This window comes from Dermacentor silvarum, chromosome 4 (genome assembly GCF_013339745.2).
Source record: "Dermacentor silvarum isolate Dsil-2018 chromosome 4, BIME_Dsil_1.4, whole genome shotgun sequence".
NCBI lineage: Eukaryota > Metazoa > Arthropoda > Arachnida > Ixodida > Ixodidae > Dermacentor > Dermacentor silvarum.
The window spans coordinates 115,068,785-115,095,981 of record NC_051157.2 but is presented as its reverse complement, the minus strand read 5'-3'; the positions used below and the strand labels follow the sequence as shown (position 1 = coordinate 115,095,981).

The window sequence follows — 27,197 nt, the reverse complement described above, 5'->3', positions numbered from 1 at the left end:
AAGAGCTCACATACAATGATGCAACCAAATTAATATTACCTACGCTTACTTTACCCCACTATTATCAGCAACTTTAATTGAAAGTCCATCAGCTTAGCTTAGAATTGTACCATACAGCAGGGACACCTAACCCCTCACATAGGCTTTATTGTGTGCCATGCTAGAGACTCCCTTCTGAGGCGTCCTATTACCACTACCGTTATATTATGCAGCCATAAGGTATCCACACATTCCTGTCCACCGGGCACATAAGCAGGGAATCGCACAAATATGCAGATGGGAATGCGACATGAGTATGTAAAAGTGCATGTTAGACTGAAAGCTCTAAATCTTCACATACTCATCTACTGAAAGAAGAAATTAAAAAGAATGAAGCTACAGTAACAGTTGCTAAAAAAGAAAAAAAAATGTGCACAAATGAATTTTATTTCTTACCTAGGCAGCCAAAGAAATATAAGTATTGCACAGTTATAAACAACAGTCCTTCTAAACTTCGCAAAATATTTCCTGATATACAGTAGAACCTCATTGATACGACTCCGTTGTGTACAATTTCCCGGCACTAACGTTCATGATCAGGAACACACAAAATGACCTAGTACAGTTATGTTTCTTTTTTACCAGTTTATATGTTCCTGGAAAATGCGATCATTTAGCACCAACGTTCAGTACATCGCCAAATTGCTATCATATGACACGTTTTCCTGCCACTATGTCTAATGTAAACAAGAAAAGGCGCGAGGCACGCGCAATCAAGAATGGTAGCCACTCGCTGCACCAGCTTCCGCGAATTATATTTGCCCGCCTATGTCACGGTAAAATGCAGGCGGGCACTCAGTTTCCTAATTCTGGTACCAGCAAATCTCCTCCTGGGTCATGGCATGCCGCATTCACCGCCAACCCATTGCGATAAGCATCTTCCTTATCTGTTTCACAGCAGATGGGGCGTACTGTGGTTGGAAGCAGACTGCAAGCATTTAATAGGCAATAACCCAAACGCACCGCCGTTCCCTGTTGCAGGCGGCGCAAAGTGAGCGTCATGTTTTACTCTGGTGGCATTGTAAGCATCGTAATCCGACATTGCCCAACAGCTCGATTTCGTTTCGATTTCCGGTTGCCATCTTAAAACAATATGCAATTGCAAAATGACAATGTGCGTCTTGAGTTGCTCGGACCCCACGTCACACCACAACGATTTGCGCCGAGTGGATACGTCATAACTTCCTGTGAAAATGCCCCGCTCGAAGAAGCTTGTGACCCAGGCCAAACTCACTGAATTGTAAGCTTGCTGACACAGCACAAACGAGAACACACGTCTTGGGCCGCTCCGGCCCCACCAGCTCAGTGCATCTAGTGCTGCAACGATTTGCGGAACACTTCACATTACGTACATGTAAACTACAGGTGAGTCTGCAAATTTCTTTAGTGACTTCGGATTGTACGTTTTCCCGGCTAGTACATTTTTTTCTCGCATTTTTTTTCCCAAAGCGTACGATCGAAGTTGTACTGTAGTCCAATGTTCACCAGAATTTGATCCTGTACAGCATATTTAGTTTGTACACAACGAGATGCAATCATGACATGTGTCAATCATCAGGCACATAATGTGCCACTACAGCATGCACAGTCAACCAGCACATGAGATTCCATCTGGTACAGAGGTACGGATTTCAGCAAACACCCTGGTCATAAGCAAGTGTGCATTAACAATGTTCTATTGCGCTAGTCCGGTATTTTTATTTACAAAGCCTCTCCACACTAGTGGTGTGCGAATATTCGAAATTGTGAATATTCGGTTCAATTCGAAAAACACTTTTACAAGACGAAATATTCAAACCTGCGAAAATAGCTGTTGGGAACAAGTCAGCTTCACTGCAGTACAGCCATGTTAGGCAGCGATTCATGTTAACTGTATTGCAGTGAAGCATATAAAATAGCTGTTGGGAACAAGTCAGCTTCACCGCAGTTCAGCCGTGCTAGGCGGCGAATTATGTTAACTGTATTGCAGTGAAGCATAGTTGTGTAGTGAAGCATATAAAATAGCTGTTGGGAACAAGTCAGCTTCACCGCAGTACAGCCGTGTTAGGCGGCGAATCATATTAACTGTATTGCAGTGAAGCATAGTTGTGTAGTGAAGCATATAAAATAGCTGCTGGGAACAAGTCAGCTTCACCGCAGTACAGCCGTGCTAGGCAGCGAATCATGTTAACTGTATTGCAGTGAAGCATAGTTGTGTAGTGAAGCATATAAATAGCTGTTGGGAACAAGTCAGCTTCACCGCAGTACAGCCGTGCTAGGCAGCGAATTATGTTAACTGTATTGCAGTGAAGCATAGTTGTGTAGTGAAGCATATAAAATAGCTGTTGGAAACAAGTCAGCTTCACCGCAGTGCAGCCGTGTGAGGCGGCGAATCATGTTAACTGTATTGCAGTGAAGCATAGTTGTGTAGTGAAGCATATAAAATAGCTGCTGGGAACAAGTCAGCTTCACCGCGGTACAGCCGTGTTAGGCGGCGAATCATGTTAACTGTATTGCAGTGAAGCATATAAAAAAAAGTAAGTAGGGGGCACTGCCATGTGGCCCACGCTGGTGCTTATGGCTACCTGACACTATCAGCTCAAGTACCCACACCGCAATACCTCTTTATGCATCTGGAAAACACCAGCCGCCAGGTGGAAAACTCTGTGTCTGTTACTATTCTGGCTAAGTGCCAAGAAAACATGGTTTCCAAACTACAACTTGACCAAGTAACAAGCTTGCCAATGTTTTTAGAACTTCGTTCTAAAGTAGTTGAGTACCACCAGGATGCTTCCATGGCACGTGGATTAAAAACCTAGCTTTAGAAGACTGAAGGAAAACTTCAAAGCCAAGGACCCCAGATATGCCCTCAACAACGAAAGCTTCTGAAGAGACTCCTTTCACATACAGCACTGTAAAAAGTCTTTGATAAGTTTATCAATCAGCAGAAATTTTCACTTGCTTGTGGCAGGAATTTTCACTGCCACAAGCACAGGTTGAAAAATGTGTATGAAGAAATTTTGGGCCAGAAAAATGATCCATATGAGTGGTAGTGTAAACATTGTGTCCACTGTTAGCTTGGCTTGTGAATACCTGTCGATAACCCCCCCCCCCCCAGACACTTATTATGCAATTTCACTTCAAAATTCTAAATATGATATTCACACACCCCTACATTCTACATTCATCCGGTTGTGGCTGAGGGCAAATTCCATGTTTGTCACCTTCCACATCGATAGTTTCCAAATTTTGCGAGATTATAGAATAAGAAGGTGGAGCTCATGTACTATCCAACTTTTTCAAGTCCTTGTTTAGCAGTGTTATAGGTTACAAGAGGTAGTTTCATAAACTCTGTTATACTCCCCCTGCGCTACAATTGTATGCAGTTATGAAACTATCAACAAGTTACAGAATATGTTTCTTGTTTTAGTATACGAAAGCCGCATTGTGTTTTCACTTAGAGTGTTAAACGTTATGTTACATCAATATTAGCAATCACTCCTTGTCATGGAATGTTCTCTGCACACTATTTGCTTTGGACATGTCTATTTCTTTAAACAGTACCTTGGTACAATATTTGGTGTGTATTAATTTCAGATAGTATTATTTTGACAAAAATCAGCCTGTACTGTACCTCACAAACTGCTGTCATTTGGAGACATACTGGGGCTTGCTTCTATGTTAGTACATTCAGCCTTTTTCCTTACATATGTATGTCTGCGCTATCCATCTTGATATAGAGAGAAATAAAGATTTAATCTGTCTTACACCAGTGTTACACGTACATTTCTGATCGCGATCGGGGCTGATCTGGATAGGATTTCTTGATTGCGATCAACAATGGTTGCTGCTACACGATCCAACGATTCGGATCGAGTTATTATCGTCTGCTGATCATCGGCAACTCTCAGAACTGCATAATGCCTTGGCTACAGATTCAGGTTTGCAAAATATGATTGAATTTAGACAATATTTTAATTTTATTACAGCTTACTATTGCTGATAAAAAGGCTCTTATACAATTTTTTATTGAGCTTCTCTCACTTTTTGTTTTTAGTGTTTTCAGAATATTGCGCTAGATGACGCAGACGTCAGCCTGCGATCGCGATCCAAGGGGCCTGATTGATCCAAGAGCTGATCTGACTAGTAGATGAGCTAGTCAGAGCAGATGAACTATTCAGAACTAGATAAACGTAGATGAAGAGCTGCTCTGACTAGTAATGAAGTCCGACCACTGACGAAGACATCACTAGAAATCGGATGTTTAGGCACTAAAAATTGCTGTTTTAGGCGCTTATAACAGGCACTAAAGCTGCCATTTAAGGCATGTATAAGCTCAATCAAGAACTTTCACTGGTCATATGAGGATAAATTATGATTTTCCAACAAACACAGTGCAGTAAACTCTTCTTTCTGATATTCATTCTATTTTCTTAATAAAACTGCATCACGAACGTTCTGTAGGTTACAAAATTCACCTGAAATATAGTAACTAGACACTACGAGAAAAATTGTGAAAGTAGTGACAAACAAACAATTTCCAATATTTTCAGGCTTTGTGTCGTGAATTTTTCACTGAGTATAGTATTAATTTGTATGGGGAAGAGGAACACTCTACGTTCACCAAAGTCAGCTACACATAGTTGTATTTCGGTACGTTTGATGATCCAATGCCCTCTGGCATTGCAGAATGTTCGCCAGTCAGAACCCTTGACAGTTCTTTCAGTACCAAAAACCCAGGTTTTATGTCAGAGACAGATTCAAGTTTCGAACTAAGTCTATCAGCAACAGGTTCATTGGGGATCGTAATTAACCTTTCCTCAATGTCCAAAATGAGCCCCACATTCAAGGTCAATGTTGCGCCCAAGCATTCGAGTTTATATAGTATGATGTCGGCTAAAAACGTGAAGTGAGCGCACAAGTGCGCTAAGTCCCCTTTAAGTGTATCTTTGCATAGAACAGCTTGAGCCATTGTTACAGCAAAGTTCTAGCCTGCTGCAAAGCTATTAATAACATTGTTTACTCAAGCAAACTGTTTGTGGCAATAATCAACTACCTTCAGCGAGATTCCCCAGCGGGTTATAACATTAAAAACAAAATGAGGCTAGGACAAAACATAGAAAAAGGCATTTTAGGCTCTAAAAATTTAATATAGGCACCAACACTGAAATACGCATTTACAGGCACGATAAAGGTGTCACTAAAATGTTTCTAGACCCATAGTTTGTGCTTATATGTTAAATAATCCCAGTCCTGATCACTATTCCAGTCAGCAGTAGAACACACACATGCGAATTGACTAGGGATGGGCGAATATTCGGTACTGTCAAATATTCGATCGAATAATTCTATAATTCGTCATTTGCTTCGATTCGAATTCAGGTATTTGATACTTTCGAATTATTCGGCGCTCCCGAATAGGCAGCCAAAAACCACGGATGGACGGGCACACATCTCAGAGGCTATGCTTCGTCATGACTGCCATACGTCAACCATAAATCTCGAAGGCTATACGTTTTTGCATTAGAGAGCCGAAAATATGCGACACAAATGAGCAGAAATGGCGCTAGCGTACAACCGAAACGAAGCGGCGAAGTCCGCATCGCCATAGTCATCAGCGGAAATCGTACATGAATGACAGCAAAGACGGAAAGCCTCGTGCCTATTTGTGTCTTTATTGCGTTTACCGCCACGCATAACAACACGTTGGCCGCGGGATTTGATAGTCGCCATCCATGATTGCATCGATCAAAAATAGCATCCATGATCACGTCGAGCAAAAAATTGTTTCGTTTCGACTCAATACGCATGCCGGCCGCATGCCTAAATGCTGCGTAGTGGCCATCCACAATCGCATAGATAGCGACCGCGATTTCGTCTGCAGTTGTTGCAGCGAGCGGTAGTTTCGATCGGACTCGGTACGTGCGTCCGCCGCATGCCTTAAGCACCGCAAAGTCGCCGTTCATAATTGCGTCGATAGCGGCCGCGGTTGCGACAAACAGTTGTTTCGGTTTAAATCGGTGCATAGCTGTCAAGGATGAAGAGCACCAGCTACACCGCGATGGACGTGCGATCTGTTGGCGGGCAGCTTACTGGCGAAAAAACAATCGGGATGTGCGCGCGGTAGTGCAAACCGTGTCGCAAATGATGGCGCGCGCCGCGGCTGTGCTGCGAGAGCCAATCAGTCACGAGATGACGAGATTTGCAGCTTCCGCATTGCTTTTGTGCAAAATAGCAAAATGATCCATTACACTAATAAAATCGTGCTGACGTAGTAAGCATTTGCTTATTGTTTTCTGGGTACCCCGATAATTCAGCATTCGGTTAATTCGGACAATTTTCTTTCAGTCCCGTGAAATTCGAATTAACTAGGTTTTACTGTAATATGTGATATATACTATTCGAACTATTCGATTCGAAATTATTCGACCAAGTCAAAATTCGCTTCAAATTCGCTCCGAACCTCAAATTCACGAGTCGCCCATCCCTACAATCAACCTAATTTTTTGCTTCGGTCACTATAGGTAACAAGCTACAGGTGGAGAGCTCTCAGACAACACCGCTGCGAGCACCCATTCCCTTTGCCTGGAAGCGAATCCCGGCCACCGCGGCCGCATTTTGATGGAGGCAAAATGCAAAAACGCAGAACCCCAGGTGGTCGAAATTAATCCAAAGCCCTCCACTACAGCGTGCCTCATAACCAGAACTGGTTTTGGTATGTAAAACCCCAAAAAGAAGAAGGAAGCGCTTACAAAATAAAACAATAATAAATAAAAATAAAAGACAGCTGTTGTAAGTTGAATATGATGCATCAATTTGACGGAAGTTTACAACATGGAAGGAAAGGGAGAACAAAGGAAATTCACACAGGTTTTGCTTCGCAGTTGCAAATTAGTCCTGGTCCAGGGATATAACCCAAGACCAACACCTCTCCGGAGCAGTCGCTTTACCATCTGGGCTAACAGTTGGCAAGCATATCACAGAGCAAGGATGAATTAACAACCCAAAGCACAGGGACATTGATGAAAAAAAAAAACTGTTCTACAGAAATCTGCGAGGTGGAGGAAGATTCATGAAAAGAATGGTCATCTATCCGACAGTAGCATCAAGCTTTAAATAAAGGAAACTCAAACGAGCTTTTTCAGAATGAACGCTTCTGAAAAAAAAAAAAAAAGAGGTTGTGTGCTGTTGAAGAAAAGCAGAAAACTGCATGCATTGGTCTGGTGCCGCTAACACCCACCTCCCCCAGGTACTGGTCCAGGTATGCAGCGATGTCGACCTCGAAGTTCTTGGTCAGGTCTCGGATGGGCGAGAGCAGGTTGGCATAGCGCTGTTCTATTTCCCGGTCCTGGGCGCGATGCCGCTGGGATGAGCCCCCCAGCCCATCCATCTCCTAGGACTCTGCATTTATCAATGTGATACAATGTGTTGACAGAAGCGAGTCTAAAGAAAAGCCCAATGTATTGAAACAAGAGAATATAGTAAGCACAGCAAGCTGGGCTAGTTCTAGTTTGCATGCATTATTGTAGCGCTAGACAATACAAATGTGGCAGGGACAAAAACACAAGCAGACACAAACACTAGACTTAAAACTACTGCTTCAACTGCTAGAAGAGGGATGGAGGTTAAGCACACAAAACATATAAAAGTAAACAAAACTGCTGCATGCGCACCAGGTGTCATTTTTCTTAAATACCATAGCTCTTTTCTGATTGTAATGCTGTCAATTACCGCGAACCAGATAATCAAAGTGTCGCAGAAAATTTTCCCGTTTTGAGCACTTAGCCACTGTGCGTTTTGTGGAGCAAAATCAGGAGCAGTATTCTCGGGCGATAAGTTTTAGAGATAGTTTCACTTTAGCATTATTTTGCAAGAACCAACAATGGACCCATCAAAGTATAGGACCAACAGCATTTACTGGGCCTTCTATGTACGAATGATGGCTAGCCAAACAACACGAGGAAAGGAATTCACCACTAAAGAATAGAGAAGGTTTGAATCGCCACGCAAGCATACCGAGTGTAGTATGTGCCCATCATGGAAACCGGGTTGTTCGGGGATGCACTCATGCGAATGGAGGAGCATTCAAACAATTGGGAAGCCCTCCACAGGTTGGTCACTCAGAGCACATTAACAAGTGCACGGTCAGTCCGCGCGCAACACCGCCCCAAAGCCGAAGACGAGGAAGCTAGTCCTTGCAACCGAGTATTCATGCCCCCAAGTCAGATGGCGCTAGCATTGGAAGACTCGCACCATCTCTTGTACTACTGCATAACAAGACTCTCCACCGCTTGGGTGCTATACGGGGAAGCCGGACGCCAGGAGATACGAGCGATGACGGGAAAACGTCAGGGGATGTGAGAGAGTGGGGCAGCCAATATGTGGGGTCTCAAGCACTCTAGGAACAAAGGAAACACAGTAGCGCAGACACAAAAAGGGCCCTTACTGCTCCTTTTGTAGAAGAATGCAAGCTAGCTGAACTGCACAAGAAATGAAACGCGCTGAGGAGTTGAGGGGTTTGACTCGCCACGTAAGGATACCGATGCGTAAGTCGTTTACCGGCACAGTTTCGCGAAACGGGGCGTACCCAAGCGATTGGAAAGCCTTCCAATTCCGAACATAAACGGTTCCATTTGAATTTGAAATCAAAGCACTGCATCTATCACACCTTCGGAAGCAATCGGAGTAAATATTGAGTATCGCAGGTAGCATGATTGAATTATGACGCCGACGGCAAAAATTCGCCTGGAGTCATAGGTCGGTAAACTAACTCGTGAGTACACTGACCTCTAGTCACTGCACATACATTTCCCAAGCTTGAGATAAAATGTTAGTGAGTGAAGAAGAGTGCACTTGAGTATGAACGGGAGTGAGTGCCGGTCAAAGTGAGTACAAACGAAAGTAATTTTGAGTGCATGTGAGTATAAAAGTGACTAGAGGCATAGCGAGCAGACGTATGTGAGTGAGTGCCAGTGAGTGGTGCCGGTAAGTGCAAACAGAAGCGACTATGAATGTGTGTGAGCATTAAAGTACAAGTGGGGGTGAATAGGAATGTGTGCGAGTGCACACTAGTGAGTACATAGCCTGCAAAAATATCTGTGGGATTATCCACTTGTTCTGCTGACCTATGCCATGGAGTGTTTATATAATTAGTATCTCAATATAAAAGTAATTCATTAATTCTACATACCTTCCTCCAAAATTTTACTGCCATTGCACAATAAATAGAATGGGCTGGCCTGGCTTTCTCTGCAGCCCTTCACACATGTTTATCTTCACCATCAATTGATTTTGAAACTTTTCCTTGGTCATCTTACCTAATTTTCTTGTGAAGACATCAGCAGCAACATTGAAAGGGCGCTCAAAGTGCGCAACGGGCAATATTATTTTAAAAGGAACCTGAAACACTTTTCTAATAATAACAATATTAAAGGACGTCATCTCACGAATCTCATGGCGCAATGACTTTTCGAACCATTCAAGTATCCAGTAAAAAAAATTGTGCTGTACCTGCCAAACAGAACAATGTAAAATGTTTCAAATAAAATTCAATTTCGTTACAGTGTGAAAATGCTTGGCGTGTTTTCTTCAAAACATTTGACATGGAGTCAACATATCAACTATCTTCAATCAAAACGCAGCTCCGCTGTTGGCACAGTAACTCAACTAAAAGGTATTCTTCCAAGAGATGTTAAAATCTTGCTTTAAAATGCATTAATTGCTTCACACCTACAGTACTGTAACAATGTCTGGGGTAACCGAATATGACAAAATTTTTTCAATGCATAGCTCACACATCTTTGTACCATCCGACTAAAGACTTATCTAAGCAATGTGACATTTCACCAGTGTTTTAAATATTATGCGCCTACAGGCCAGTAGCGCACCCAGGATCTCTGCCAGGGGAGGGGTTGACAGTTTGCCAATACCATCTAAACAGCACTAATTTCAATTTCTTCACGGGAAATTGTCAAAAAATGCGCTTTTTGCGAGTGTGCAGACGATTGCGTGTCTTACATCTTAGTTGCAGTACTCAAATGCGTAAGGAAAGAAAAGGGGTTAAACAAAAGTCGGCCTCAGGGGGGGGGGGGGGGGTTACAACCCCCGAAACCACCCCGTCGGTGCGCCACTGCTACAGGCTCTTACTAAAACACGAAGTATAACAATCATGTAATGATATCTTTATCACAGTTACACGAAAATGTTTCCGTGCAACAGATGTGGCATAAAGAAATGTGGGCGATCCCCACACTCCGAGCATATTACACTTACCAGTCATTGTGTTGCATGTTGCCGGTATTGATAAAGAAGATAGACAATGTGAAGTTTGATCTTAATTCCGAACCACATTCAGCCCTCAAATCATTTTGCTGAGGCACACTATTTTGAAGGTATTTTACTTTTCTCAGTGTCTTTTTTACCACTCTAGTTGCTGCTGCTCTGGCCATGTGCTCTCTGTCCTCGTGTGCCACAGGTGGGTGCTGTGGCGGTATATAAATGAGGATATGCAGAGGTGTTCTTTTTGGCAGTTGCTTGTAATATTCATTTTGTAGTTTTAGTTTCTATCACATAAAAGGGATTGTATAGTGATACAAATCGTGTCTTTTTTTTTTACTTTTTTTAACATTTTTTTTAGGAGTACTTGAACTATTTTGTTTTGAGCATTGTGATGCCTGGGTGGCATAAAACTATTTCAATCTTAGTACTACAGAAAGTTGTGCTAGTTGGTAGAGATTCACAGTGAAAGAAGGTAAGGTGTGCAGACACAGACACAAGACCAGACAACACAATGTTTGTGTTGTCTGGTTCTCTTGTGTCCATGTCTGCACGCCTTACCTTCTTTCACGATGTATTCCAATCTGTTTTTATTCTAAATCTGCAATTTGCCATCTGTGATAGGTCAAAATGGCTAGGGCTCAGCCTATATGCGCGAAGCCAAAGCCATTTTGACCTATCGCAGAGCGCGAATGGTGAATTTGGAATAAAAATCCGATTGGAATAGTTTTACATTATCCAGGCCCACCACTACTGTTGTCACCTTGCAGGGAGTCAGAACCCCTTATCACGCTGATTGCGCAGCTTTTGGTTCTGGCTCCTCCTTTACAGAAAAGGAAATAGAATTGAATTGAAATTGAAGTAGCGCAGTGCAGACTGCTAAATAATTTCTTGGACATTTGGGAAAGGAGGGCAAGCAGTTTAAGAAGTTTTATCAACGAAGAATGCAGTGAAGCATGCGATGCGAGCTTTCCACCACAATTTGCCCAATTAAACTGTCAGCGTCAAGGAAGTCATTCTGCAGTGCAATTTCTTCATGGTAGAGTCAATTCCATGCTATGCGGGAAAGCATTAGCTTTTCAAATGTGAAAATGGGTAAGTTCCTCATGCACTGGGAGCATTTGTTTTATTGTGATAGCAATTATATGGACACTCCAAAGCAGATTTCTGCCGTCGGCGTCGCGTCGCCGTGAGGTTCCGTATGACGTCAACGGAGATGAAATCGTCGCCGCGCTCCGGACGCTGTATGTGCGAGTGAAAGGGCGAGAGGGACGCGCGCTTTCACGGGGAGCGAACGCACGTCGGACAGCAAACGCGCGTTCTGCGCCGTGCTCCCTGAAGGGCTGCCGAAGTAGGCGTTTCTTTCCTCCTTTACAATCACCATATATGTAGCGCAAACGCGCCTTCTTCCGACGCGCGAAAGGCGGTGGGGGGAGGGGGGGGGGAGGGAAGGGAGGCGACGTTTAGCTGCGGCACCAAGTGCGTATTTATGTAAAAACGTTGTAAGGCGAGAAGGTGGTAAAGACTTCCGACGCAGCTCGACGAGTGTCCCGTTCTGATGTCGTCGAAAACCGAGCCGCCCCCAGAGGCTCCGGCAACAGTCACCAACGCCACACGCGTTTTGTGCGAACGCGGGCATAGCGCCGACGGCGTCGACAACAGTTCTGCGTTTTGCCGGTGCTGCTGCATGTCCAAGTTTATACAGCTGATAAAACTATCATTACTCCGTATAGCTCTCTACAATTTTGCTATCGCAATTGGTGCTTCGCCTTTCGGGTGAAACTGCGACAACTTTTTTACTTACTGCAGCAGGCACCTGGTCCGTTTTCTACTGCATTCTTTAGGCTTGCCAAGCAATGGTTATCAGGTCAGGGAGCATACAGAAGCCTCCTCATAGTTGATTATTTTATTCAATCAGCTTTTCTGTGCAAGCAAGGTGCTCTAGTGTACATTCAACTGGTGCTGGAGCCTCCCCATGCATTGTTCAGTTCCTGTGCAGTGTTGCACAGTAATGCAGAATGTCGCACAATGTTGTACAGTAATGAATAAGGGCACTTGAATAGGCGGTGTTCAAAATTAAAAGCTTAGACAGCTAGTAAAGCTTCAGTCAAAGGTCGGCCTGAAATCGAATGCGTGCTCTTGTGTGAGCGAAAACCCCACACGACGGGAAGGATTGCTCGTAACAATTTCTGCATACGCTGACAAAACGCTGTTGGATAAAAGCAACCCACAGGGGGTAAAATAATGTTGCACTTGCAAACACAATTCAAACACAATTGTCGAAATAATACGCATTACTGAGCATCTACTGTTGTGTGAGACATCGTGAAAACCAGCCGTGTTCTGATCTGATCAGAAAAGTGACAACCCAAGAGAAGCTTCTGTCTCTTATCTGCCTCTGTCCTTTAAAAATTATACTGCTGAGTTGAACAAGGCTCAAATTATGAGTGTATTTATTGAAGTACTAGGGGGGACCAAAGGCAGATTACCACGATACCTCCAGTCAAAGATTTATTTTTCCAAGCTCCCCAACATGCCAAACATACTCAAATCTGACAAATAGCTACAGTTCAGGGGCAATTTCAGAGGGTGCATGATGTTGCTAGTAGAAAAATTCCAAGAGAAATGTACAACAATGTGTAGAATAACTGTCAATCAAGTTCATCGATTTCTATAGGCGTGGTAACAAAAGAGTTAAAATTACTTGTTTGACTCGTTTAACTCAAGGTAGAGTGTAATGTTCATGGTTTCCTTAATAAATGAAGCAAGAATGTGGCTAAAATTATTTGTACCATATCCAGCAAAGCACAATTCTTAAGGTTTTGTTACTCGCATGCTAATTCTTTTTTCTGATTTGAGGTGCCAAGTTCACAAGTAATGAACAATATACATTTTATTTTCAAGTGCTTAAACAAAATTATTTGCAAATTATGCAAGCAGTGAGGAAAAGCATCATTTTCAAAGCAAACCTTCCTTCCTTGTCTACTCCCACCCCATTTTCATTTCTTATTTTTGCCGCAAACATAAAAGCTGTTGCACTGAGTTATGACAATGAAAGAATGAAAGAACACGAGACATAAGAACAAAGCCAAAAGAATGAAGGATTGCACTTCGTCCTTCTGTCCCTAATGTTCTTTCATTCTTTCAGTGTTAAAACTCAGCGCAACACAATCATGAACTTGCTCCAACTAGCGCAGTTCAATATTTTAATAAAAAGTAACCATATGCAATGTATTTTTAGAATTGTCTCATGAAGAAAAATCTGACACAATAAGCAAATGGGGAAAATCATGCACATTTCATTTTCTGGGTAAAAAGAAATATACGATTTGAAGTATTAGCAGTACTACAATGTTTTGTTATACCAAACAGCATTGCATTGCTTCAGTACACAAAACACAGGTGGAACGCGGAAACATGGCATGTAGCACTTTCGAGGAAAGATAATATTCTACCATGCTGCTGCAAGCCGCTCACTGTCTCACAAATGCTGTACAGAACTCATGGATGGACGATCGCACATGTGATCGCACATGTGCCGAGCAACGCCTCCCCTCCTAAGCATTTTAGACGTTGGTGCCGACTATGCCCATGCGCAGAAAAGATCTACCCATATATCAACCAACCCTGGGGATTTATCGCTAGATCTAGAGCTTTTTGGGCCCCTTCGGAGTGCTCTCATTTTATGGATATTTGCATGTTTGTGTGCTCTGGCGATTTTACGAGTAAAATATCGTCCTATTGTGTGCTACTACAGCCAGTAGCTTCACTAAATAGTATTCTGATAATAAATTATAGACCTTATCCTACAGACCTCATACGTGCGGTGAACGTGCTACAGAGAATGATTACCAGGGCAAATGATAGGGACAAATACGGAGAGAAAGGGAAAAAAAAAAAAAAAAACTTCACCACGCGTCCCATTATTACACAAAATCAAGAGGTGAACACTTGCCTTTCTGCCGCCGTAGAGAACAGGGTTGCGTTTTGCTGGGACTCTAAAGTCTGCTGTTCAAAGATAGACGGGCTGTGCACGAAGTCACCTCACTTCACCTGCATCTTCACCAGCAGGAATCTAACATTCACGAATAGAGAAAAAAAAAACAGCCCACATTCACGCAAAGCAAACATTTGTATCCTACGCGCGCTAAAAACAGGAATGAATCGCACAATAGAAAAAGGTGCATGCATGTATTGCGGAACAAGGACACGGCGTGTAATAAGCATGTGTTCGTCCGGAACTCAGTTCGTGTTTCTCAAACAGCGTAGACTACAGGGTTATGATGAATAAGCGCGCCTTATTAGCGATAATTATGCTAGCAAGGTCGCGCGAAGTGACGCTGACAGGCATTAAAGTAATTAAGCTACTGCATTACATAGAAATTGAGAGGGATCGGCTTGGTCCGGGAGAAGTAGATTATACCGAAACAAAAGTATTTTAGGCATCGAATTAGCTACAACCACAACTTTTTTTCAGGTCCATGCCTATGTCAGCTCTCGGCGAAGCACATAAAACGTACAAGAGCGCCGAAAACAATGCAGCGCTAAAGACGATCGCCAAAGTTTTAGCGCCCACATCGTCGCGCCAGACATCGGCCGCCATAATTTGCTGTGCCACTTCGGTGCGCCGTCTCAGAGTTTTCAATGTGCCCGGACTATGCTGCGATCGCACGTAAAAAAGAGACACCGTACTGTCGCACGGCTGGTTCGGCAGCACAAAACAAAAAAGTTTACAAACAAGGGAAGAATATCCTGCGGTGGACATCGTGCCGAGGCCATTTTGAATGCACTCGGCGCCAACGGCCTTTTAGCACAAGTCGGTACACGATCAGCGCTGCGAGGGAGGACACGACGTGTGACAGACAGCCCTCCGAGCGCTAAGCGAGCCCGATAATACACACTCGGCGCAAGGAATCATATAGGTTTGTAAATTACTTACTCGCAACCACTGCAGTAACGCCAGGCATAGTAGTATTCAAGCGAAACCATTGGAGACCGACATCGGCATCAACAGAACATAGCGCATAGTAGCAGTTGTTTTGAATCTTTTTGTTTTGCGTTTACGCGTTCCCGCGTTTTATTTTGTCGCAACTCGGATTAGCGTTTTTCGATGGTCTTCAAATCTCGGCTTCTATCTCGGCGTTCGCAGTCGTGCAACAATAAAAAAAAAATCAAAAAACAGCTATCAAAAAAATTTAGCCGCAAGTTCAAGCAGCGCCTGGCTCAGGGTGTGCTTTGGTTCTTTATTCTATGGTTTGCGAGTGTGTCTACTTTTGTTTCGTTTTGTTTTGTTTTAGTAACTTCGATTACACATGTTTGTGCTTAAACTTCAGAAAAAGAAAATAGTATATTAAATCTGCGAAGACGGAATTATTCGAGCCATGTTTTGAGGCAACAACAACATTCGCATCTTCGCATGCTCTAAAATATGTTGACCAACCACGAGGGGGCGATAGCGCTTTCGAAAGTGAACCATCCCCTCCCGTGCCGACGCGTACGATCACCACGTACGACTTCGAGGGAGGCAGCATCAAAACGAAGCTGCTGAACGAAACTTCTTTCGTCGCCGTGCGGTCGTTGTTAAGCCGCTCAAAATGGGGCCGACGCGTGCTACGCGAGATTCCTTCCTCTGGGCGATGTCTGTAATATACCTCAGTGCATTTGCGTCCATCTATCATCAAATGCCCGGTGGGTACTCTGAGATCAACAATCATTAGAGCCAAGCTTCTCCTAAGTCGCTCCTGAACGAGTGCTTGTTTTTGCCTTGCAGACAGTACAAAAGAAAGAAAAGATTGTGCGTTTGGGCTGCAATGGCAATGTTACTTCGGCGTTGTCGCGTAGAATCGGTTTAAACGATGTGATTTATCTGTTCGCTACTACGCGCACGAAAGCATTGGCGGAAGGCCTGGTCGGTATCTTCGTTGTCGTAATAAACAGTGGCTTTATTTTCTCTCTCTTGCAGGGCTCTATGGGGACCATGGAGTCTTACCAGTAAGATCGGTGATTCCTATAGGTATGTCGTTAATATAAGTTCATTTTGGTCGTTCAATTTGACTGTTGTCCCTACACACAGAGCGGCACGCTTTGCCGCTGTGCACACAGGTTGAGCAGTAGTGCAAATGTTGCGTGTTAGTCGCCAACCAGTGAAAAAGGGGAGCTAAAAGAGCACTTGTTTGCTTATCGTAATATGGTGTGGCGTGCAAATGAAGTTTAAGATATTTCAATATTAATTAAATTCAAGAATGCGAAGCCCCCATAGTACCCAAAGATAAGTTATCATTTGTTCTCAACTACAGATATTCCCACGTTGTGCTGTTGTTAAGTGTAAATAATCATTGGCTCTTTTATTTATAACCTTAATTGCAGTATTTTCATGCTTTCTGTTGTGTACTTCATAATTGCGTTTAAGTGGGCGCAAATTTTCCTCTAAAGACAGCCAAAAATTGTGAAAGGGCAATTGTAATCATTTCTAACAAAAATTACAGTGCAAAACTATTACTTATTAAGTTATAGGTGATGTCCGAACTGCACTAAGCATCTTTTCTCTCACCCTCTCTTACTGCTAACCTGTAGCATGTAAAATGAAGCCAACAGAAGGCAACTTTATGAGACAAAGTCTGCTTTTATCAGATGCTCTCCAACTTAACACACCACTGGAACATAAGCACAAAGGTTTTGCATAGTCTCTGAAATTGCAGCACACTGCTTTCTGCTTAACATGCAGTGCAACATGGTCTCATTGCTTGCTGTCAGAATTATGGATTGAGTGACTGATCACAACACAGATTCTGGCATACATTGGTAAAAATAAGAAAGGAGGTGTGAAAAAATGAATTAACCTTGGCATATATATATTCAAAAAAGCATTACTTCCATGCTTGTGGCATTTCAGTGTTCTTGCTTCAGATGCAGCTTACTTTCAGACACATGGACAACCACAGAGCTGGCACACAGAAGTGCCAAGAGCGTTGCTGGCCGTGCGTTTCAATTTCTGTGATTGTCTACATATCTAAAGTACCAGTAAACTGTGTCTGCTACAGCAGTGGTCAACCAACTGGTTCACCAATATCTCCTTAGCAAGTCCGTTCTTGTATTTTGACAGGCTTAGGTCTTGTCGTCTATGCTGCAAACTTTCCAGACCCCTGTTTATCAATACTGATGCATTTATACCCTCACCAGACAGCCACACCAGGCCACCGCAAGACTTGGCCCAACGAGCTGCTGAGAGGCCTTCCTTAATATGGCTGGCGCCAAACTTCGGCCTCAAGGTGGCCACCATGGCCGAGTTTCTGGCATTCCTCGGCATTGTCATGTCCTTCATGGCCTGCGTGTCATCACGCTTCAGGGACTGCATAAACTTTGCACTTCTTTGGATACTCTACTTCTCAATTTACCAGGTGAGTTCTTGCTCACGGCCCTTGCACGGCCTGGAAGTTCGAAGTTCTCACTTCCAAAGCCCTACGGTCACTTCACCATTCTTTCTTTGTCACTTATTTTTGAAAGAGCAGTAGGTGGATAGTCACCCTGCAATTCTGGCAGGTCAGGTTTGGTAATGAACCAAAAAGAAAATTTGAAGTTTTATTGATATCCCATTGGCGAGGTGTCCCAAAAGTTTTATTCTTGAAACACTCACTTTAGGGGCATACCAATAGTCTACATGAGCAAAACCAAAAAAAAAACAAGCTGCACTTGCAGGCGAGCTAAGCTCCCATTAGCGCTATTACCAAAACAACCGCAGACGACTCTTCGCCCCACGTATTCATTACATTTCTTAATATGTCAGTCACTACTTTTGCAGCCAACTACTGTACACGTCTTCAATCCACTTGATTCAAACCAGCATGAATGGAGCACAGTTCGTTAGCAAAAACTCAGTTGCATTTCCGACAGCTGATCGCACAGAAGCAAGGTAGAAGCGGTAATGGTTTCGTATTCGTGCGCTGTTGCTGAGGAGACGTGTGGCACGCTGCCGTAAGCTCCATCTCGTTTCTCTAGAACAAACTGCTCCGCAAAAAGGGTCAATAAGGGGAGGACAATGTTTGAAAATACCGACATTCATGTCATTGCATGAAATTATACATTGGATAAACAAGTTCTGACACATCAAATCAACAAAAATGAAAATGGAACAGTAGAAAACACAAATAAGTTTATCCAAACAATAAAATGAAAAAGAAAGCTGTCAGGGGTTAGTACATTACATGTTTCATTAACAAGTCTCGTAAATTTTTTGGGATCGCGTTCAATTGACATTGTGATAAGGCAAACAATTTCATGAATCAATCAAGGAGGGTAAGAATAATTGATAAAGGACGCATCCACCTACTAGATACTGAAACCGAAACTTCCTCATTAAAAAAAAAAAAAAGTATTTTGGTAAAACATAAAGAGCGCTCCCAATTTTTGTCAGTATTTTTTCTTAGGTCTAGAATGTTTGAATCTTCATTTTTCATGGAAATTAAAAGGAAAAAGGGTTTCAACTATATTGCTAAATTACCCTTCTACACTAACAAAAAAAAAGCCATTCTTACCATGAGAAGAGGCTTGGTAAGCCAGAAAAGGCTGCAAGAACAAAAGACGGATTGCAACATCACTTTAAAGTTCTCGCACCAGCTTGCAATGCTATCACAAATTTTGACAGCGTCTGCTCACGCCTGGGTAATCTTTTTATTGGTAAAAGATGGACTAGATTGTATTCTAAAAGAGTGAACGGATGTAGAGAACTCTTGCTAAGCCACTACGAAGTAAATATGAAAGGAGATCAGTGATGTCACACGGAGATACAGGTGCAAGGGCTTTAGTGCAAGAAATTAAAAGCAACATGATGTTGATTCTATCTTCTAATAATAAACATATTACAACAAAATTAACGCAAATAGAGTTTTTGAAAGAATACTTTACCAGTATAAACTGATTTAGGGGGGGGGGAGGGGGGCATAAATATGAAATGGTTCTGTCAAAAATGTCATGTGAGTTCTCCTTTAAGATGGCTGAAGCTCACCAGAATGCTCTTATGCTTGTATTCAACCTTTCTGTCTTTTATGAGTACTTCTTAATCAAGCAAAAACACCTGTAACCACATCATGCTGATGAGGGCGAGCATCCATGTGACACTTGCGTTTGCCTCTTCTTTTGTCAGGTTGGCCAAGTCTTCATGTGGTTTCAATGGTGAGTTTGCATTTTCTCAAGCATGCATTGCTTGTGAAATTTCGCGCTAGATTAGTGACAGCGTCTGTTCATAGTGTAAAGGCGTTTATTGCACGCAAGCGTAAGGCTGACCGTCCGATCAGTTCAAGGAACCGCGAGCGCGAACGGCATAGTCCGAGCGATGCGCTGGAGAGCCTGCCCCACTAGACAGCGCTGGTAAGGATGCCCCAATGCATCGTCCCTCTTCTTCACTACAATTACCCCGGGGACGAAAAAGGGAGCCGTCCGGCGACCTAACAGTTCGTCACTATTAGGGGATCATAATACGACTTGAGGCGCTCAACGTTGACAATGTCGCGTCCGCGACGGCGCATGTCCAAAGATGGTTCAACGGGCTCAATCACATAGTTGATGGGTGATGCACGCTCGACGATGCGGTAGGGACCTTCAAACTTGGGCATTAACTTGGAAGACAAACCAGGTGCAGCGGAAGGAACTGAGAGCCACACAAGCGCTCCAGGAAGAAAGGTGGGCGCAGAGGTGGTGTCACCGCGAGTGTTCTTCTGGCGCTCTTGGTCATTGGAGGTAAAGGCCCGGGCGAGGTCGCGGCACTCTTCGGCATGTCTCACTATATCAGAAATGGGCGCACATTCAGATGTGTTGGGCCGGTATGGTAGCATTGTGTCGATGGTGTGCGATGGGTGCCGGCCGTACAATAAGAAATATGGCGAAAAACCAGTAGTGCTCTGCTGTAGCGGTATTGTACGCGTAGGTGACGAAGGGCAGAATGGCGTCCCAGTTCGTGTGGTTGGAGGAGACGTACATTGAGAGCATGTCGCCGAGCATACGGTTGAATCGTTCCGTGAGTCCATTGGTTTGAGGATGGTACACCGTTGTTGTGCGATGAACAACGTGGCACTCGTTTTGAGAACAGCTTCAACTACATCCGAGAGGAAGACACGTCCGCGGTCACTGAGCAGCTCCTGGGGTGGCCCATGACTTAGAATGAACCGACGAAGCAGGAAGGAGGCAACGTCGCGCGCAGTAGCTGCCGGAAGCGCCGCAGTTTCAGCGTATCGCGTAAGGTGGTCAACTGCCACAATAGCCCAGCGGTTTCCAGCCGATGTCATGGGAAGGGGCCCATACAAATCTATACCGACGCGCCCAAAGGGCCGGGTGGGGCAAGGTAAAGGTTGCAGCCCAGCTGGCGAGAGGAGGGGTGAAGATTTCCGGCGCTGGCAATCGGGACAAGAGCGTACGAACTTTTGAACGTAGCTGTACATCCCTCGCCAGTAGTACCACTGTTGAAGGCGCTGGTAAGTCTTGAAAATGCCAGAGTGGACACACTGGGGATCGGCGTGGAAAGCTGCGCAAACATCGAAACACAGGCTGCGAGGCACTACTAACAACCAGCGGCGGCTGTCGGAGCTGTAATTGCGCCGGTAAAGCAGGTCGTCGCGAATGACGAAATGGTGAGCTTGACGACGCAACGCGCGGGTTGTTGACCTGGTCGATGGATCAGAGAGCCAGCCTATAAGCAATGCAATCCAGGGGTCCTTGCGTTGCTCAGAAGCGATGGTGTGAAAGTCGATGGAAGACACAGTCAACCGAGATATATTGTTGTCAGCCAAGGGAGAGCAGCGAGAGGGCATCGGCGTCCGAGTGGTGTCGTCCGCTGCGGCAGAGTACGCGGATGTCGTAGTCTTGCAGGCGAAGTGCCTAACGTGCAAGACGGCCGGACAGTTCTTTCAATGACGCCAGCCAACATAGTGCGTGGTGGTCCGTGATGACATCAAATGGGCGGCCATACAAATATGGCCGGAACTTAGTAAGAGCCCAGATGATCGCGAGACATTCTTTTTCTGTCACGGTGTAATTATTCTCGGCTTTCGTAAGCGTTCGGCTAGCATAAGCGACGACATACTCAGGGAACCCTTGCTTGCGTTGCGCGAGGACAGTGCCAAGGCCAACACCGCTGGCATCTGTGTGTACCTCTGTGGGGGCCGTCGGATCGTAGTGGCGCAAAATTGGGGGGGAAGTCAGCGAACGACGAAGACTCGTGAACGCCTCGTCACACTCTGATAACCACGAGGTGAGGAGCCCGTTGCCCCCTAGGAGCTTCGTGAGGGGCGATACGATGGCGGCGAAATTCCGAATGAAGCGTCTGAAGTACGAGCATAGACCGATGAAACTGCGCAATTCTTTGATGGACGTTGGCTTGGGGAATTCGGCAACGGCGCGAAGTTTGTCGGGGTCGGGGAGAATTCCATCCTTGGAAACGACATAGCCAAGAATCGTGAGTTGCCGTGCAGAAAATCGGCACTTCTTTATATTTAATTGTAGGCCGGCGTTCGAGGTGCATGGGGAAGTCGGGCGCGAAAACTACGATGTCGTCAAGATAGCACAAACATGTGTGCCACTTTAAGCCTCGCAGAACTGTGTCCATCATGCGCTCGAATGTCGCGGGCGCATTACCGAGTCCAAAAGGTATGACGTTAAACTCGTACAAGCCATCGGGCGGGATAAAGGCTGTTTTCGGCCGATCGACTTCTTCCATAGGTACTTGCCAATACCCGGAGCGCAAATCCAGAGATGAAAAAAACTCGGCTCCTTGCAGGCAGTCAATTGCGTCGTCTATGCGTGGCAGGGGATAGACATCCTTGCGAGTGATCTTGTTGAGCCGGCTATAATCGACGCAAAACCTTATGGAGCCGTCCTTGTTTGTAACAAGGACGACAGGAGAAGCCCATGGACTTTTCGAGGGTCGAATTACTTCGCGCTGAAGCATGTCGTCGACTTGCTCGTTAATCACACGACGTTCGCTGGCAGAAACGCGGTACGGGCGTTGTTGCAATGGTGGGTGAGAGCCAGTGTCGATGTGGTGCGTTACAGTGGAAGTCCGACCAAGGGAAGCTTGCCCCACGTCGAAAGACGAACGAAATTCTTCCAAATGGGACAGCAGCTGGGAATGCTGGGCCGCTGTAAGGGTTCCGGCGATGGAGGAACCAAATACATCTCTAGGCAATGCGTCAGATGTAGATACAGCACTGAGCGTATGGTAGGTGGTGCAATTTGGGTAGTCACGCACGTCGATAACTTGCACGTCGTCGATGGCTTCCACGCTACCAACACATTCTCCTCGGAGCAGCATGACAGGGTATGGGCACGGGTTGCAAACGAAAATTGGGCTAGTGCCCTTGACGATGTCCACAGTCGCAAAAGGTAGCAACAGGCCCTTCCTTGCGAGGAAACGGCCAGACGGGGAAAGTAATGCAATGGCATCCGAGAGGCCACTGCAGTGCATGGACATGATAATTGAGGCGTTGGGAGCAACCCGAGTGTCGGCTTCGACGATCAGTTTCCTGGAAAGCGACGGAGCATCAGTGGGCGTCAAATCGAGCTGCGGCAATAGTTCTATTTCAGCCCGTGCGCAATCGATAACGGCATTGTGGCGTGAACGAAAATCCCAGCCGAGGATGACATCGTGAGAGCAGGAGGAAAGGACGAAGAATTCTATGGCGTAGACAACGTCCTGAATTTCTACACGAGCAGTGCAAGACGCCAAGGGTCGAATATGCTGAGCACTGGCTGTGCGAAGGGATGGTCCGGACAGGGGCGTCGTGACTTTCCGAAGTAAGCGGCAAGGTGTAGCGTCCATAACACATACGGCTGCGCCTGTGTCGACGAGTGCAGACGCGCAGACACCGTCGACAAACACGTCTATCACATTGGAAGGGCTGCAATGAGGACTTGTGCACTTCGACGTTGTCGCAGCCCTTGCCTCTTGGACTGCGACTGTTAGTTTTCCTCATCCCGAGGGGCGGCACGAGGCCGCATCGGCGATAACGAGCGCTGGCATGGAGATGGGGAGCAGTGGGTGTTCGGCGGCGGGCGGTATGTTGGTGACCCACCGAAAGGTGGGTCGTAAGATTGATGGGGCGAACGGTTTGGCATAGATGATGCGACTCTGGGGGGGGCGGCTGCACACGATTACAGAAATGGGCCACGTGACCGGCGTAGCCGCAGGCAAAGCATATGGGCCGGTTGTCAGATGTACGCCACCGGTTCGCTGTGGCTGGTCCCGCCCACGTCGGAGCACGCCGGTATGGAGCGGCTGGTGATAGGACTGTACAGCGGGCTGCACTGGTGGCCTAACCACGACATCGCGACGACTTCAGCGTAGGTGAGCGGTGCTGGTGCCGGGGCCTGCTGGGGTGGAGCCACGACCTCGGTGTAGCTCAGTGGCATAGGCGCAGGAACATGGTGACGGTGGTCGGGCAATACCTCGGCGATTTCTTGCTCGATGGCGCGGTGGAGCGGAGGCACGATAGTCGAAGCGGGCTGTGGCACATACAGCGGCTGAGCAAATGGTACCAAGGAGAGTTGGCGGGCTACTTCCTCCCGAATGAAGGCCTTCATTTCCACAAGCAGTGCGGTCTGGTCGAAGGTGGTAGCCAGACCAGCGATGTGTTCGTCACGTGATGAAGACCGACGAGTCAACGAGCGCTGCCTGCGTAGCTCCTCGTAACTGTGGCATAACGTTACGATCTCTGTGACAGATTCTGGATTCTTAGCGAGCAGCATGTTGAAAGCGGCGTCCTCAATTCCTTTCATAACGTTTCAGATTCTGTCTGATTCCGACATCGTCGCGTCCACGCGCTTACACAAGTCCAGGATATCTTCGATGTAGCTAGTGAAGGACTCTCCCGGCTGTTCGGCTCGTTCTCGCAAGCGGGATTCTGCTCGCACCTTGCGCGCAGCAGGACGACCAAACACAGCTACTAGTCAGGTTCTGAACGCGGACCATGTCGGAATTTCCATCTCATGGTTGTTGTACCAGAGGCTGGCCACGCCGGCGAGGTAAAAGAGTACGTTGCTTAGTTTCACGGCATCGTCCCATTTATTGATGACACTTACTTGCTCGTACGTGGACAGCCAGTCCTCCACGTCGTGGTCGTCTGTGCCGCTGACAACAGGAGGATCCTTGTGGCGAGGTAGACCAGAGCACACGACGGAGGGTGCAGGAGGCGTTTGCTGGGTCGTCGGCTGAAATGCGTCCTGAAACATGTTTGAAGAGAGGGTACGGGATCGAAGCTCCAGGATGCGGTCGAGCGTAGCACTCTCCACCACTTGTAAAGGCGTTTATTGCACGCAAGCGTAAGGCTGACCGTCCGATCAGTTCAAGGAACCGCGACCGCGAGCGGCGTAGTCCGAGCGATGCGCTGGAGAGCCTGCCCCACTAGACAGCGCTGGTAAGGATGCCCCACTGCATCGTCCCTCTTCTTCACTACAATAGCATAACTTGATGCTAATTAGTAGAGCATCTCCTCTGGTTTGTGCAGCATGGTGTGCACAGTGTAGCCATAATGTTAGGTTACTAAGCTTGAATACTAGGTCTCCTGTTGTGCGAGTTCTGAAGCTAATTGAATATTGTAATAGTTGTGATGGCGATTATGTGTTGGTTGTGTGCTCTTTGTATTGTTAGAAGTGAAAACTGCTCCAGCCAAGGTTAAAAAGTTCTCGAGGTGGAAGGTGTCGAGGTTGCGCACAAGCCAGTGTCCACACTCGCCAGGTTAATCCTGCAACCGAAGGACCGACCGTCTACGGAGAAATGGCAGGGTATTGTTTACAAAGCATCATGCTCTAAGTGCCCCACCACTTTCATCGGGGAAACCAAGAGCTTTTCTGACATTATACACCAGCACAAGTACGATGTGCGGAAACTCAAAGCACAGCACAGCGCTCTCGCTGGACATTGTGTGAAACACTGCCATGCAGTTGATTAAACTGCGCCTCTATGATCAACACCGAGACCAACCCAGTGAGGTGACTCTTGCTTGAGTTGTGGCACTTTCAAAATACTTACTGCAACATCAATTGATCATTGGGAACGCTCCCCACTTTGTACATCCATGGCGTTCGCAATTCTACGGAGAGGAGGAAATCGCAACACAAGGAAGGCAGAAGCTTAAAGGACGCTGTTTCTTCGGCCACTTCAGGCACCCCCCAAAGAAGGGACCGCACAGGTCTCAAAACGTCCGAAACTTCTTAACCTTGGCTGGAGCAGTTTTCGCTTCTAATATTTCCCACCCGGCCAGCGATATCTCTGTCGAAGATTTTTACTTTGTATTGTGTAGGAGGATATATTGCACCCTAGCAAGAAGAAAAGTAGTAAACAAAATATGGTAGTGGCACATATGCTAATAGGGAAGAGCAAACAGAAATAGAGAATGCCGAACATGGAAGTGATATGTGATGGACTGGAAGACTAGCCTAAACTAGCCATTATGCTAAAGGCTATCTGAACAACACCAGAGTGTTAAAATGTGTGACCAGTGTAGGTAGGGTTAACTGACGTATAACTGGTGAGGTTGCAAGCAGTATGCTTTCTGCTAAACCATTTCACTTAACAGTAAGTAGTACAAGAAACCTTTCAAGACGGTCTTAAGAAAGTGAATGATCTTCTACGGGAACAGATCATGAGCTTTTCTGCTTAAAAGTGAGCTGTTCCAACATTCACAATTGGGTGCCTCAAAAATTTTAATATCTGCCTTGATGATCACCCATTGGAAGTAGTAAAAATAACCGCTTTTCACTATTGTTATTGAGCAGTGCTTAGTGTGCACCTCAGCCTTTGCAAACACTGGAAAGAAAAGAAAAACTGTGTTAACCACTCAAATTGCTATTTTGTTTGTACCGCTGGTTCTAAATACACTTCCCAGAGTCGTCTCGAAAGCTAAGAGTGGCATGAAGGGTCATCATGTCATCATTCTGAGACCAAGTTGTACTCACGCAGAAGCTCCACGTGCTGTAGTGCACAGGATGTTGTGACATTGGCTCCTGATATCTATAGAGCATTATTTCCATCATGCCTTTGTATGTTTATAAAATGTGTACCCCATTCTTTGTATGTTCTGCTAGGCATGCCCTGTGACGCATGTTGACTGTCATTCTTAATGTCCTGCTGTGATGAGGCTTTCATTTATAATAAAGGTGCCTTGACTGAGCATTTACCACCACCAAAATGTTAGGTTCTCATAAGTTGGTTGTCTGGTTTGCACGTGCACAAACATTGGCTCAGTATGTTGCCTCCAGGCACGTAAATTTCGAAATTATACTGCAGAACTTTCTGACACTAAGCATAGTATATTGTGCCCAATCAAGTATATTGTGACATGATGGTCTAAGAATTTATTACTCTTGTTCAGTAGTAGTTTGTTGTGGCACTGATGAAATCAGAAATGTTGCTTACGAAAAAAAAAGAAACAAGATAATTAAGAGAAATACAGTCGAGTTTCGTTGACTCGACCCTGACTGGATCGACGAAATGAATCAAATTATCCGGCGGGTCAAATTAAAGAATATGCAGAAAAAATGACAAAACACGCCACTGATGATTAATGTGGCAGTATTTTCCAGACTCAAACACGCCCTCGAATCAAACAAGCGCCCACTTTCTGTCTGTCCAAAGTAGAAAACTAACATAGAAATCGCATATCTTCTATCCAAAGTAGAAATCTAATGCGCACCTGATTTTTTAGCAAGAAAAATCGGCAAGAGTCTAATATGTGTTGCACAGTGGTGACCACTACCCTGAAGTCAGCTTTGCTGCACAATTTTTAAAAAGTCAGTTTCACCGCAATACATATGTGTTGTACGATAAAGCATACGAACTCCGCAAAGACGGTTTTAGTATCGTGTCCACTTGCGCCGCGCAGGCAATTATCACCCCAATTTTCGTGAAAAAAAAAGCCGCG

The 27,197-nt window shown here is 45.3% G+C and overlaps 2 protein-coding genes across 2 annotated transcripts in view; one reads left to right on the top strand and one right to left on the bottom strand.

The window, feature by feature from the left end:
* The window catches only part of LOC119448849 (condensin-2 complex subunit H2), a 146,686-nt gene extending 131,213 nt beyond the window's left edge, over positions 1-15,473 (bottom strand). The window contains exons 1-3 of the mRNA XM_049666525.1: positions 15,233-15,473; positions 14,249-14,368; positions 7,259-7,419 (exon numbers count right to left, since the gene is read on the bottom strand). Coding sequence (XP_049522482.1) covers positions 7,259-7,408 — 150 coding nt within the window. The 5' untranslated portion in view covers positions 7,409-7,419; positions 14,249-14,368; positions 15,233-15,473. The remainder of the gene's footprint in view (positions 1-7,258; positions 7,420-14,248; positions 14,369-15,232) is intronic.
* Positions 15,474-15,768: 295 nt separating this feature from the next.
* LOC119450546 (lipase maturation factor 2-like) overlaps positions 15,769-27,197 on the top strand; it is a 64,363-nt gene continuing 52,934 nt past the window's right edge. The window contains 4 exon segments of the mRNA XM_049665955.1: positions 15,769-15,981; positions 16,256-16,306; positions 17,473-17,690; positions 19,433-19,461. Coding sequence (XP_049521912.1) covers positions 15,888-15,981; positions 16,256-16,306; positions 17,473-17,690; positions 19,433-19,461 — 392 coding nt within the window. The 5' untranslated portion in view covers positions 15,769-15,887.